The 16,094-nt window shown below is 38.7% G+C and overlaps 2 protein-coding genes across 4 annotated transcripts in view; one reads left to right on the top strand and one right to left on the bottom strand.

Moving 5' to 3' along the window:
- LOC137281289 (platelet endothelial aggregation receptor 1-like) overlaps positions 1 to 15,748 on the bottom strand; it is a 32,961-nt gene extending 17,213 nt beyond the window's left edge. For all 3 annotated transcript variants that reach the window (XM_067812453.1, XM_067812452.1, XM_067812454.1), the window contains exons 1-3: positions 15,659 to 15,748; positions 1,195 to 1,273; positions 582 to 860 (exon numbers count right to left, since the gene is read on the bottom strand). The gene's annotated coding sequence lies outside the window, so the exon portion shown is untranslated. The remainder of the gene's footprint in view (positions 1 to 581; positions 861 to 1,194; positions 1,274 to 15,658) is intronic.
- On the top strand, positions 1,702 to 9,353 carry LOC137281288 (multiple epidermal growth factor-like domains protein 10). The gene is made up of 5 exons (XM_067812451.1): positions 1,702 to 1,744; positions 1,861 to 1,918; positions 2,419 to 3,435; positions 4,532 to 4,640; positions 7,425 to 9,353. The coding sequence occupies exons 2-5, from the start codon at positions 1,867 to 1,869 to the stop codon at positions 7,798 to 7,800; spliced, it is 1,554 nt and encodes a 517-aa protein (XP_067668552.1). The 5' UTR covers positions 1,702 to 1,744; positions 1,861 to 1,866; the 3' UTR covers positions 7,801 to 9,353.
- Positions 15,749 to 16,094: the final 346 nt, after the last annotated feature.

Below are 16,094 nucleotides of genomic sequence, written 5' to 3'. Positions count from 1 at the left end.
CAGCTAAGTCCAAACGAAATTGACACTGCGCGGTCACCAATATTAGGTAAATGTAATGTGCCAATAGCAATACAAAACACAACCAAATGCCCCCATGTTGGAGAATACCTGGCTCATGATATACCTGGCAAAGATATATAGTCCCGTGTATTAAAGTACGTACTTTTGGGTTAGCGTTGCAAAAGAAGTGATCTTTGGCCTACACTAATTAACATTATTAATTGCCCTCACTTGATTCAACATCCTCTGTCTATGCGGTGGCCTTGAGAAAATGCATTTTAATAATAATTGCAAACACAATTTGGTTGTGACCTCAGTCTCAGAAATAGGTCTAGATCTCTTATGACTTTCTCAGATGTTGTCATCACCCAAGTATATGATATTTGACATAACGTCTCTTATACTTAATATAGAGAATGGTTTCATAAGGTGAAGTCAAGAAATTTCCGAAAAGTGTCTGAAGGTATGCTAAGCATTCAAATACAAGAGGATGAAATTTGCCGCAGTGCTCAGTGATAGACATGCTAATTATACCAGTGAACCTCTGTATTAACCATGTCTTAAAATGGTATATGTCTTACCTTTGGAAATGTTACACCAAATTCCTTTGTAGTTTTGTGGACAGCCTTGGCTGCAGTGTCCATTGTGTTGATTGCATATCTTATTGAGACAGTTTTCACTGCACTTTTTCGCGCAATCTGTCCCGTACCATCCAGGAATACATCCTTCGGAGCACTCTCCGTCTGATTTCCGGCAGTGTTTTGCCGTATTGTTTTTCACAAGGGCACAATTGCAGGAGCAGTTTCGTTCACAGTTATCACCAAACTTTCCCCACGTACACTGAGAAGCACTAGTCACACCTGCAACATAATGTCAATATAGTTTCAGATGAGGGGGCAGTTTTATAGCCATACTGCAAATGAAGAAGATGAGAGTAACCTGCACATCCCAAAATATTGTAGTAGAACAAACGGTAATAATCAAAATTAATGGCTTTTTTAAATCAAAACTTCCTTGACTGGGTGTGACATTTCTATCCACAGCAAATTCCACCATTTCACCCCACCCCACACCACGATTTTATCTGGATATTTAAGCCGTTATGTTGTATTTATGTTAATGTATAAAAGAAGCGACAAAACCCTTTCCTCGTCCATAAGAAAACTCACAAGAAGTACTAAAACAAGTACTCACATAGAATAACGGTAAGAAACACATATTCTAAGTACATTGTTTCGTCATTTTTCTGTTTTTCACATCTCTTTTCTTCAGACTGCAAAGACAAAAAATTAAAGGCATGAAAAGACAGAGATTGTGAAAAGTGTTTTAATACAGATTATTAATACAAATATTGATGGTGTAAATATCTTATTCAAGAAGAACATTCGTTAATTAGCACCATAAATTAGAGCCATAAATTGGAAGGTATTCAGGACATCTCAAAGAACGTTGATTAGTCTCTGCAGAGCATTATGTCTGTCAATTATTAACATGCTTCTTATGATACAGTTGAGACTGGTTTCAGGACTAGTTGACCGTGCCGTTAGCAGTGACAGTGATGTCTCTCTTTCCTGTTTGTCGGTATTGTAGTCAAACGCATTTGTAAATTTCTCGTTTCAGGAAGGAAGCTGTAACCAAAACCTGAACTGTAAACCCAAGTGAATCATATCATTACTGGACCATATGCCGACCCACAGTTGCTTGTGGAGGGTGTACATGGGACGTTGTGGGGAAAACCTTACTCGTGAGTATATGAGCCATAACTGCATGATACTGCTGTGGAGCAAATCTATTAGCTGAGTTTATATGCTCCATGGTCGCATATTCAACATATATTTACACGTTACTGTCTCTTTTCAGGCAAAGATGGATCTGTTGCTTTTAATTGTCATTACAAATTTCCCAGTTACATTAAGAGGTAGGTTTCTATAACATTGAAATACTTTCTAACGTATTTATAACATGTCGTGTATTAAAAATGTTTTCGCATAGAAAATACGAATCCTGCAATACACGGATGTGTCTGCTTAATACTGAAATAATTGGTCCTGCTAAATGTGTTAAAACTTCTGATTGAAAGGCATTGACCAAGCACCAGAGACAAGATGAATGTCCAGTCCAATTACCTATCTTTATTTGGGGTTTCCCTTTACTTTCCTGTTGAATGGCGTAGTTTAATGGCATTGAAATGATTCCTCTGATTGTGAGGGTGATCATTTCTTTGTGAAGAAGAAGCAGTGTGTGTCTGATGTTCCTGCTGGTTTTCTTTGCATGATGTAGCCCAAACACTTTAATATGTCACGCATCATTAACATGCTGCATGTGTTAAACGTTACCAGACTCCTTTGCAGTAGTTACATGCATTAAAAGATATGAACATAAATCAGTAACATACGAGGAAATCTGCTCACATTACAGCTGCAACATGCAGAGTGCAACAACACTGCTCTGACTGTCACCATGTGATAGGACATTGTCTTACTCGTTGCGAGGATGGATATTTTGATCTTATGTGCAGTTCGCGCTGCAGTAAAGGCTGCAAGAAGAGCCTGTGTACACTGAACGAGCGAGGTCTTCAGGTGTGCACGGAGGGATGCATACCAGGATATCAGGGCCGAAAATGCACTGACGAATGTGATAACCCAAGGGTAGGATGTACAAAGTGTCCACATGTGTGTGAAGGCGGATATTGTCAGACAGATTCAACTTGTATTTCTGGGTGCGTTGGTTCCTATTATGGTTCAGATTGCAAGAATTGTTCAAGTAGATGTAAATCCTGCAACAGGATTACAGGACATTGTGAGAAGTGTTATCCGCCTCATGCTGGACCAACATGTGAACACACTTGCGACCATTGTTTGGAGTCCAGTGAATGTGACAATGGATGTCAACATGGTTGTGTACCAGGATTTTATGGCAAATTTTGTGATGAGGAGTGCAGTGTTCATTGTCAACCTAATGCGATTACCAGTGCAAGCAACTGTTCAGCGCCACAGGAGCGCAACACTTGTATAGGAGAGTGTAACAGATTGACAGGTGCCTGTACACACGGATGTGTAAACGGAAGATATGGGTTCAACTGTTCCCTCCAGTGCAATCCCAGATGCCTGTATGGTAAATGTGATGCTACTGGAGCCTGTGTTGAGGGTTGTTCACTTGGATATTATGGAGCAGACTGTGTACCATGTCCTGCCAACTGTGTCAGTCAGCACTGCAACGCCAAGGATGGATCATGCATCAGTGGGTGTACAAATGTGTCGTACGGAGAGTTCTGCAATCACTCGTGTCCAAGATGCCTCGATGGCATGTGTCATCAGTGGACAGGTGCGTGTACCAAAGGATGCGAGGCCAGTTTCGGTGGGGTCAGATGTGAACATGACTGTGCCAATGACTGTTCCTCAGCAGACTGTCTGACAAAGAACGTGTGCAAAACAGGTAAGGTGGTTTCAAGCGATCAAAATACTGTTGTGGTTTCCAATGTCAGGTATAGCTTAGAGACTTGCAGTATAATCAGACATAAAAATGTTCATAAATGTGATTCAGTGTCATTTCAGTCAACATTTGGGCATTGAGAGCATCAGAGCCTCGAGGGTTTAGGACCTGTCTCATGCATAATCAGCGTTAAGCAGCATTGGGGATATCGTTTACACATGATTAAATGACACTGGAGGTTAAGGTTACCCCTTGTTAATTGGTCTTCAACAAAACGTATATTGAGCATTTGCTGTTTATATAAGATGAGACTCAGCAACATTACATCTAGAAAAAGGTAATGCGTATACTTGGAATTTTGTTAGATGCAATGAAGATGTCTACACAGTTGAAAGAAAATGTCATCAAACGCCAGTAGTGCATACGAGCGTATACTTATGTTAGATAGGACATTCTCTTACAAAATATCGGTGCACTATACACGTGTTTGCAATACTTTAATTTGCTTAGTTGGCCATCAGGGCCTGCTGTCACCTGCAGCCTTTAAAAGCTACACGTCTGCAATGGAATATGCAGGCCTATTTTGATAAAGTGAACCCAGTAAAACCAAAATAGACTACACTATACACAGTTTCACACTGTTTCTACAAAATCAGTCAACGAAATCTATTTGTTAAAGACTAGTGTTGACACCTGCGCAAAGTGCTGAAACAACAGGAAGTGAAACTATAGCAACATGATGGATCATGGATGATAGGGGAAAACAAGGGGAGGATTCCACTATTAAAAACACACAAGGGCCTGCAGTATTTGAAAGTGCGACCTCGTGCAATAATAACTGGACCTCCTGGCCGGCGATTATTTCGAATGCTGGTGTGGAATGGGATGGGAGTGGCACAACTTTTATTTTGTTGTTTTTATTTACAAAAAAAGGCAGCAAAGTTCAGCTGTGTCTCAATTTCTTCCACGTTTGTGATAGCTAATGCGAGTTATCGGATGAAAATAAATATTATTTATCACTGACAGAGGTAACACTCTACCTTGAACATATAGATGCAAGTGAATGGGGACATTAATTCTGCAATACATTCGTCTACAGGATCTACTAATGTCTTCCTGGGGGGAATCCTAGCTTCTGCGCTGACGTTTGCAGCTTGTATCATGCTGGCAGCTCTGTTCTACTGTCGAAGGAGAATGAGAAAGAAGAGGTTAGTTTCCTTATTTGTTTTGTAGATGTATACGTTGCATGTTGTGTTTCATATTCCCTTGAACAACCTATGATTTCATATTATGAAGCCGTTCATATGACTTAATTGATGTGGTGGCGAGTGGTCCTGTGCGTAGAGTTTGGGTCACCATCAGTTGAATTTAAAGGCACTGATGCGGAGCGAATAATGTTTCTCGCCAACGGTCTAATTACGAAACCAAACTGCAAATTGGTCAGCGTCCTCTCCTTCTACCGTGACGGACAAAGGGACTGGGCCCCTGTCCATATTAGCAGAATTTCTTCACCTAAACAGTCAGGACGCCGGATGCCCATCATATGCCATTATTTAAAAATATCCATGGTATTCCTTGTCTGATCGTAACAAAATATCCCAGCAGTGTAGGTTTTTTCGGATGCTTGGATGGTATAGTTACTGATCCAATTTGATCCTATTTCTGTTTTTAACCTCTATATTTAATCATATTACATGAAAATATGATGTCTACAGGCACGTAGCAAGCCATTTGTTTCAGTCCGAAACATTGCAAAGCTATATATTTAGGTAGTTATGAGTGTTGGTTCAGCTGTGATAGGAAATATCATACGTAAATTGTGGTAGCTATGGTAGCTGCAATGGTTTATTATTTATGATAATAAAAATGATATTTATTTGAATTCGTAAACAAAAAAACGATGGCTTTGCCTTTGGTAGAGAAATCTGAAAATTTTCTTACGTAAAAAAAACCCCTTAATACACCTATTTACCCAATACATGCCTGTATGTATTCCTTATGTAACGAAATTCCGTTGGTATCCTCAAAACGGTTTCGGCCCCGAAGTGTCTTCAGGCTGCGTGCGACACAGAGATTACATCTTCCTTGCTGTAACTCGCGTTTGATGGTGTAAACCTACACATGTTATTTGTCATCATTCTCTGGATGGTCAATTAATGAATTTATAACAGGTATAATTAGTAGTAACACCACTTCGGTTACTCAACAAAGCTTCCCATTTGGCATTTCTCCTGTCTGGAGTAAATAATCAACTTTATAAATTAAGGTCTGTAATGGCAAATGTATAGTATGTTATGTAATATGTGCATGTAGGTGATGCAAGAAGGTTTATCAGCTGAGTTACAAAAACAAACATCGATCAAAGGATTAACCGAAAACACACTGATTGATTAATTACTTTAATCTTCTAGCGGATTTGTCAAAAGGCAGTGTGTGTAGATGACTACACCCTGTCGTAAAGTGCGAGTGTAAAAACAACATCCTCCCTTCAAAGAATTAACCACCCTTGCGTTGATTGATTGATTGCTCATTATTGGTTAACTAAATTACTTAGAATAGTGGACATCATATGATTAGTTGCCAGGTGTGCTATCTTGGGTGACCAATGAGAGGTTTATCAGGTTTTCACCAACGAAAGACGTGAAACGATGTGTTACTTTTTTCGCAAATGAGACAGTTATAAGACACCCGAAACAAAGAAGGATTATTTACCAGCTGCAGATGAATGGAATATTGGGATTTTACGTGGATATTGATGGATACAATCCTGAACAAGGTAGTAGCCTGACATCGTTGCTGTAAAATTAGTCTGTTTTACATTCATTATTTGCATTTTGTTTTAATTTATTTGTTGTAGCATTCAGCAGAATCTATATGACAGAAAGCACACACTAGATGGCGTATGTCTGTGAAATAGGATCCACATTGGCAATCTATACAATGTATAAATGTTGCTGTTATGTTAGAAATTTACCATGAGTATAAGCAGATCGTGTGTTCTTTAATTAATTTTCAAAATCATACAAATATGACAATAAATTAGTTAGAGTTATGAGACAAAATACAGAGACGTACATTGGCTTCGTTATTTTTCCGTCCTAATAGTTTTTTACCATTTCTACCACTGGCAGATGATTAACCTTCAAAGTGTTTCATTTGTTTTCATAATACATTTGTAAAGAAGTAAAAATGACGTCACCTCAGTTGATCTGTCTATGATTAAACTATCAAGTGCGCATACGGACTGCGCGGCAGAGGTCACAAACCAGTCACGAATTCTGGGATATCGTCCGGGTATTCACGGGAGAAAAACAATAACGAAATTTTACACCAGTCCACGGAAATTGCCCCTTTAAGCACCGCCTGGCTCGGAAAGTCCTTGGATGGGAGACCGTGTTTGGCAGTTTGACTCTTGAGAGTTTCTTGGACTTCGGTCTTGTCCCACAACGAAGCACATGGGAAACATGTGTTCTCACCTTAGGCAAGTGAGTTTAATCAAATCTGTTCACCCAGCAGAAAATGGGTACCCGGTGCCTAAGAGGCAGCTTGGGTTATCCGGGGTAATGATAGTCAGCTTCTGATTCCAGTGAGCAACTAGTCAGATGGATACTAGGCGCTATATAAGTGAATTATTATCATCATTATTATCGATGTATTTTTAAAGGGGTTTAAAGATTTTGGTAACCGTGGATAGTTATAAGATGATCTTTAAGTTTCTCAATGAAACATATATGGCGATAAGAATTCGTGTGTCAAAATTTACTATGTATGTCTCTCTTAGGGTCTATCGATTGTGAGCCAGTACCCCCACCCTGTATATTACTTAGGGTCATGCCCTGAAACAGTAATTCATGCCATCTCCAGCTCAACTAATAAACACAACATCAATTTAAACCCAAGCTTGACGCAGTTTTAAGATCTTTTACTGTCACAGTGTGTTTATTGTTTTTAACCATTGTCTGTATAACGTGACGTTAATTTGTCTATAACAGGCATATCCAACACAACAAAACCCGAAAGGCAGATACAGTGGCTGATAGAGACACACCTTGTCCTCTATATGAATCTCTTCATATATACAGTGAAATTCGAGAAAACGTCACTTCTTCAGTTTCGGATCCGCAACACAGTGACAAAATGGAAGATGCAAACATTACCGTTCGCGCCTTGGCTGACCTGCACAACGAAGCAGAAAACACGGAGCTCGGTGATCAGTCATCTCAAGGAAGTCACTGTGGACATTCCGTGTCATATTCGCACTTAGTGAACGATGTCGTTGTTAATAAACCTGATGAAGTTGGCAAATATCTAACTCCGGTTCACAGGCAAATGTTGTCAGGAACCCCACAGAGACCTTTAACTATTTAAGTATTAAAACGTGTTGTAGAATCTTATCTTCAGAAAGCCACGTTATACTTTTAGTAATGTTCCCACTGGCTTTGGGGAAGGGGTGGGGGACTGTTGAGTGGTGGTGGGCAGGGAGATGCAGGTCTTTTTTCTGGTTATGAGGGTCTGAATAAGCAATACCATTGGGTGAGAAGTCCGCTAAAAGGTGAAATGAATTACTAGGTTATGTTCTTCTACGCCATACTGACATTATTCAGTGTGTCGAGTCATAGTGAGTGAGTGAGTGAGTTAGAATTTATCGTCACATCGGCAATATTACAGCCATATCGTGACGAGAACAATTTAATTTAATTCATGTCAGATTTAAAATCAATAAATGGAAAACGTAAAAACGTGTCATCGAAGGACAGTAAAAATACTAGGTTATCACAGATATGAAAATAAAACTAGCATTGACAGCTAAAATATTGTAATTAAAGAGGACAATACGGTATAAAACACGGGCTAGAGACCGCTAACAACCTGCTGAGTCATAGGCGTTAACAACAGAGATACATATCTGAATATGTGTGTACATGACAATCCTTTGTTCTGACTTACATTGTGGTCGATAGGTTATACTTTCACGCATCTAGTTTGTATGGTGTTGAACCTTACTGCTTAACTGTACATGCTTCTTATAGATACATTGTTTAACTTCTGTGAGTGGCATTTTAGATGTCAGAAAGTCAGACTTTCTTCAGACTAGTCAGGCTAACTGCTTAATTCAGGTGGTGCGACGTTTTTGTTACAGAATCTGGCATATTCTTGCTTCACAATGGTACAAGATTCTGTATCAAAACATCGTATTACCTAAGCTGTTCATATCTGTTCATTGTCCGTATCTGATAAATTGTTTGTTGTCGACATTGACACCCTGTGGTTATTCTCTTACGCGTTGTGTCGGCATTCGTGCGCCATACACCCCTCAAATATTGTACTGCATGTAATTACTTGAAAGCCAAAGACGCTTAGTGCAGTAAACATGTACTACAGGTTCGGACGCTTTAACATGCTGACACTCAACGTAACAATCTGAAAGGTTTGCGTTGTGTGTTTCGACACTGTTTTAATATGTAACATAACGCTTTCATTAATAAGATTTTTACATATTTGTGTACTATTTTATTTAGTGTTTTGAATATGAAGCAACACTCCAAATATTTGGATTTCCCATTTGTTCATGTTTACTCTTGATTTCAACCCGAAAGTGTTGTCGGTGGACGTTACGTCGAAATTGCATGTGGATTTACTGACACGACGTTCTGTGTTACAACACAATGGGTCAATCTCAGAATGTATGATGATTCTGAATATGTTATGATTTATGTAAATATAAGTTTGTTTCAGTTTGCTAATTTTGCAGCTTTACTTCACTTCGGGTTTGCTTTACCTAAAATGTACTTTTCACAATATAGATGAAGTACTAGTATATTGTACATATAAACACATAATACACTTTGAACTACAACTTGTCAACCCGTGCTGTACATAGTACCAAAATGATCTTCTAAATAAATGTCACGTAATACTAACATCACCTTTGGAATTATTTTCCCACTTACCTGGAAGACGTGTCCGCATACAGATACAGTCTTGATACAGATTAAACGTTCATGGATGTTGTATATTACGTCAGAATGACTGGTTTACAGAAAGCATGGAAACCCATACACGCGGGTCGACTATGTAAGTGCGTCCATATGTATGTATGTATACATGTATGTATGTATGTATGTATGTATGTATGTATGTATGTATGTATGTATGTATGCATGTATGTATGTATGTATGTGTGTATGCATGTATGTATGTATGTATGTATGTATGCATGTATTATGTATGTATGTATGCGTGCGTGCGTGCGTGCGTGTGTGTGTGTGCGTGTATGTATGTGTCTGTAAGTGTATGAGTGGGTTTAGTTTTAGGCCGCAAGCAGCCTGTAAATAATCGACTCTCGACCAATCTAGTGATCAACAGCATGAGCATCGATGTGCGCAACAGGGAACCGATAACATGTGCCAACCATGTCAGCGAACCTGATCCCATTGGTCGCCTCTTACGAAAAGTATGGCAAGCATGGGTTGCTGAATGCCTAGCCCAGACCTTCATGGGTCTGTATGTATAAATACTTATTGTATGTTAGTTTAGAATGAGGAGTTTACCTGAAATCGGAATCTTAAATCGCACTTATTATGATAAAATCAACAAGTATTGAAGTTGATAGTGGCAGAATTGAGTTGATGGAATTAAACATCTTTCTATGAATAAATCTCACTTAAACACTTTCTTCATCTTGTAACGAGGACCAAATAATAAATAAAAATTACAATAAAACTATAAAAATGTCCAGCTAACTAGGAAATACCGCCGCTCTTAATTGGAAGAAACAGTTCGTCATTATGAGTTGACATGTCATTATCTCAAACAAGAAAAAGACGTTGCAAGAAAATCTATGCATTATGCGCTTTCGGTGAAGACGTTACACATATGTAGCCTGTTGTTATATGTAGTCTTATCACAAGTTGGGCCTATATAAGTCGGTAGTCGGGCGCCTTTCCTTTCACAATTCACGAGTAGATAAATAATTCAGTCATAGGAGATATATTGTCATGTGATATACGTCTGTTCTAGTATGCATATTTTGTAACACCAAGAATGACTCAAAATGATCATTTTAGTAATGTAGATTAATTTCAGTAGACCTATGACTTACGGAAAAGTTCAAAATGTACTTCTTTCCACGCGCAACCTGTACATGCAGGAAAGGTATCGTGTGTCATGTGCACAGTGTTGGTTCTCGAGTCAGAAAAGGTTTCATGCACGCTAGTGTTTGTCGTTCAACATAACGTGATTGAGAGATCAGGCTGGGTGACTTGGCTTATAATGTGTTTACCTCGACCTTGCCTGATTCTGGCTGGATTGTCTTCAGACAGATTTACCTCGATTGTTGTTGACAGTGACATAAATGTTGAAAAAGGCACCCACCCAGCTAGCCCACATCTACGTGTTCCAAATCAAGAGAAATATTGCTATGAAAAGGGTTCCAACTTGTTCGTAAGATCATATACAGTCATCACGTCGGTAAGGTGGTATATCTTCTGGCGTTATCAGAAAATGTATATGTTCAAAAATTGCAGTTTGCTTCCCGACATGAAAACGTCACTGTCAAGACTGGAGTATTCCTTCATGGGAAACTTTGACCTAACTAGTGTGCCAACAGAGTTACTACAACAGCATGTACTGTTTATGTCATTCAGTACACTTTTTAGATGAGTAAAAGTGTTGATCGATTCACTGCACTATATATGAATTATCAATTATCTTTACACGTTGAATTATCAGTTATGATACATGTAAAGTATTTTTAGGTATCATTGAGCTAATGAAGCCTTTTCAGTTTCTACATTTAGTTGAGAGGCCATTTAGAAAAACTTAACATTAGTCATTTCAGGAACACCTGACAATTTAATGAATTAATGTAAACATGTCATTATCAAGAATGGATTCGTAGTATTTGTTTTGTTATTTTATTCTGTTGGTAATGAACGGTAAGGTGTTGTTAAACAACCATATTCATACTGATGTGATACTCTGTCAGCAACAAATATAGTATGAGTGAAAATCATATATTTCACAGACACTAGTATAGTCGACTTTGTGTGACCAAAGTACGGGCTTGCGTCATGAGGGTTAAAGTCAACCACCAGTTGTTTATTTCGGGCACGCGTTACACGAAGTCATATATCAGTGTCCTTAACATCAGTCATGCTCCAGATTACACAATATCTTCTAGATTACCAGACAACAGTTCTATTTTTACAGCTGAAGCTAACGCCATATTAACAGCTCTTAAATATATTCAAAGAATCCCTAAACGTAAACAATATATAATCTACTCCGACTCTCTTTCTTGCCTTCAGACTATTAAAAGTATCTCTTGTAAACATCCACTTTTAATTGAAATTGTTGAATTGTATAATAATCTTGTCACTGGCCAATTCGACATCGTCTTTTGTTGATTACCCAGCATTTCCGGTAACGCAATGGCCGATCCTGCTGCCAAGACAGCACTCAACAAATCCGTGACACCACTTCTTATTCGATACTCTGATTATAAAGTTAGCATTAGAACTTACATCCGTGATCTGATGTAGAAGAAGTGGGACACCCAAGTAGGTATAAATTATAAATTACATGAAATAAAACCGTATAATGGTTACACCTACTTCGGTTGTCAGTCCAGATTTGAAGAGGTTATTTTAAGACGATGTCGTATTGGCCATACTAGGTATACTCATGTGCACCTGTTAAGCGGTGAGGATCCTCCGTTTTGTATTCCTTGTGATGAGAGAGTCACGGTCAAGCATATTCTGCTTGACTGTGTTGAATTCTCCATCACAAGGGATTTTAATCGTAGTATTCATGTTATTTTTATTTTGGGTAACTTTTCGTACAATCGCCAGCAGCTGAAGGGATGGTGTAAATCCAACTAGGGTCCATGTAGGTAGCAAAGGTACTGTAAGTCCCCATAGTTCCTAGTGTGGTGATCTCCTTCTGTTGTTGGCGATCTATAGTCTGTTTTTATTTTGTATTGTCTAAATAGTGCTATTAGTTTTAACTTTCCATGCTAGTTTAAATTGAGATTGTGATATTCTAGTTTTACTGTCCTTCGTTGACAGGTTTTTATAATGTATACATGCTCTTTTTCAATGTTGAATGTTCTCGTCACGATATGGCTGAGATATTGCCGATGTGACGTTAAATATTAAGTCACATAACTCACTCAGTCATGCTTCTCGATAAGACGAAGAGACTGGAGGTTTTTGCTTTACTTTTCTACTACTCCGCGTAGAATCATACATTAAATAATAATGTTTGGTGATATTTGGCGTTACTGCATGAAATGATGATTTTTTATAGAATAGAATATGCTTGTATAGCGTATGATGTGTGTACGAGTGTATTGTGATGTGTATATGTGAGTATCGTGTGTATATGTGAGTATCGTGTGTATATGTGAGTATCGTGCGAGTATGGTCTGTGTATGAGAGAGTGTATGTGCATGTGTTGTGTGTATGTGACTATAGTGTGTGTATGTGTTGTGTAGTGAGTACATGTGATTATTGTGTGTATGTGCGTGTGTTGTGTGTATGTGACTATAGTGTGTGTATGTGTTGTGTGATGGGTACATGTGAGTATTGTGTGTATGTGCGTGTGTTGTGTGTACGTGACTATCGTGTGTGTATGTGTTGTGTGGTGGGTACATGTGAGTATTGTGTGTATGTGCGTGTGTTGTGTGTATGTGACTATAGTGTGTGTATGTGTTGTGTGATGGGTACATGTGAGTATTGTGTGTATGTGCGTGTGTTGTGTGTATGTGACTATAATGTGTGTATGTGTTGTGTGGTGGGTACATGTGAGTATTGTGTGTATGTGCGTGTGGTGTGTAAGTGTGAGGATTGTGTGTGTTGTGTGGTGTGTGTATGTGAGCATTGTGTACGTGCGTATAGTGTGTACATGTGAGTATGTTCCTGTGATGTGTGGTGGTATGCATGCCTGTCCAGTTTGGGTTTCTTTTTGGTTTGTTTGTTTTTTGTGTGTGATTAATATGTGTCTGCTGATTGTTACATTAATATAAAGTAGTATCACATCACGTGATATGCAGAGGCACAGCTCTTGAATACCACAATATTGGGCAGCTATATTCACAGACAGACTGTATACTATGTACATAAACATTCACATTTGTTATCTGTGTAGATCATATCTTGTGCTGATATCATGCACAGGGAGGTTTGTCACCACCAACAACCGAACGACTAAAATGTGTATGTGTACACTGTGGTTGTGTTTTCCCCCTGACTTTGATGGTTTGGAGTAACGAAACATAATCGCCCGTATACATGTGTCACTTTGTGCGGAACGTGACTCATTGTAAGCGTAAATGTGGTGGCTTTCAGTAAAATGCAAAGTGGTTGAGTGAGTGAGATCGGTTTATCCCGCCGCTGTTTAGTAATAACCCTGTGATAAGAATACCTTTACTCACAGCACCAATACGAACTGAAGCCTTTAATGTGATTGGCTTCTAAGTTTCCCGAGATTCCCCGACCACTACTACCCAAAATGACAAACTATACATCATGTACAGTTCTGTCACAGTTCACAATGCAAGTCAAACTAGATATATTTCTGTCGAGTATAATTATTTAAAGCTTTCACTAGAGCATTGTCGATACTATCTAGGGTGTGCGTTCCAGTAAATCTGCTATAGTGGAATGGGTACGTATACCTTGGACGAAACCTCAGAAACTGTATGTATCTGAAAAATGAGTGGTAGATTCCACTTGACGTAACTGAAATTGTGTAGCTAAGGACACAGTCACTCTAGGGGTATTGACACAGTCACTCTAAGGGTAGGGACAGAGACTGGCAAAACAAGGAACCGATTACAATGATGTACGGAGGCATCACAGACATTAGCACGGACATCAGCAGATTGTCGTTTTGAAGATTGTTTCTTAGTTTTCACAGGTTTTTCCTGCGATTTTTTCCGTACATGAATACTTTCACACTGCATCCTGTCGTAGAGTGTCATTTGTTAAAGCTATATGGCATACAGATGTTTGCTAATATGTGTGGCGACGATTAAAATAAACTGCTGGGAACAGTCCCGCTGTCTCACGACAGCAGAGGTATCAGCACACCAGCACTCACCTTCTCACCAACACACACATTCTCACCAGCACTCAACTTCTCACCAGCACACACATTCTCACCAGCTCTCACCTTCTCATCAGCTCACATGTCCTCACTAGCACAACATATTCTCATCAGTATCACTACAAAACACAACATACCACTTCACCACACTACACACATACCGCAAAACTACACACATACCAATACACTACACATATATAACTACACGTCTCTACAAGAAACATATACCACTACACTACACTACACTACACTACACTACACTACACTACACTACACTACACTACACTACACTACACTACACTACACTACACTACACAATATCACTATACTACATGTATGCCACTTCACTACTCTAGAAATATATCACTATACTACATGTATGCCACTTCACTACTCTACAAATATACCACTACCCAACACATATACCACTACACCACACTACACTACACACTACAATAACCACTACACTACACCACATTACTGATATATCTTACACATATACCACTACACCAGACTACACTACACACTACAATAACCACTACACTACATCACATTACTGATATATCTTACACATATACCACTACACCACACTACACTACACACTACAATAACCACTACACTACATCACATTACTGATATATCTTACACATATACCACTACACCACACTACACTACACACTACAATAACCACTACACTACACCACATTACTGATATATCTTACACATATACCACTACACCACACTACACTACACACTACAATAACCACTACACTACACCACATTACTGATATATCTTACACATATACCACTACACCACACCACACTACACACTACAATAACCACTACACTACACCACATTACTGATATATCTTACACATATACCACTACACCACACTACACTACACACTACAATAACCACTACACTACACCACATTACTGATATATCTTACACATATACCACTTTGTGTTCTTCAGATAAGATGGCATTTAGTCCTGATTCTTTACATGAAACATAAATTTGGAAGCAGGTTATTCAAACAAATTTTATCAAAATGAGAAGCATAAAACATCAATAAAGAAAGATTAGTTATAACACGGAAGAAAGTATCCAACTTACCCTTCACACACCTTGACTTGTAAATAGTTAAATATAGGACAGGTCTACTGCGCCACAGGTACGTGTATATGTATTGCATGTGTATATAGCCCACTGCCGCATGACGTAAAGTATCGTGTCACCTTCAGATAATGTAGTCAGGTAGGAACATGTTCACTATGCATGGCGGGTCAAAGTTACATTCTCAGTTGTTTGAAGTAGCTACTCTACTTGCATCCACAATTCAGTTTCGTTACAATTTTATCCTTCCTATAGATTGGCTTCATGACATGTAACATTTGAAATGACAAACTTTAAGGATGATCAACTTCTACATTTTCACAATACCGATGTATCGATATAGAATCTAAGCGATATAGGAATCCATATCGAAAGGTCGCTATTGTAAAAACATAGAAGCTGTTTATCCAAAACGTTTTGTTATCTCTGTACCACT

This window comes from Haliotis asinina, chromosome 4 (genome assembly GCF_037392515.1).
Source record: "Haliotis asinina isolate JCU_RB_2024 chromosome 4, JCU_Hal_asi_v2, whole genome shotgun sequence".
NCBI lineage: Eukaryota > Metazoa > Mollusca > Gastropoda > Lepetellida > Haliotidae > Haliotis > Haliotis asinina.
This window is presented reverse-complemented; position numbering and strand designations above follow the sequence as displayed.

Coding starts and splice junctions, on each gene's coding strand:
- LOC137281288 (XM_067812451.1), top strand. CDS start 1,867: ATGGATCTGTTGCTTTTAATTGTCATTACAAATTTCCCAGTTACATTA. Junction 1,919..2,418: donor TTTCCCAGTTACATTAAGAG/GTAGGTTTCTAT, acceptor CTCACATTACAG/CTGCAACATGCAGAGTGCAA. Junction 4,641..7,424: donor AGGAGAATGAGAAAGAAGAG/GTTAGTTTCCTT, acceptor TGTCTATAACAG/GCATATCCAACACAACAAAA.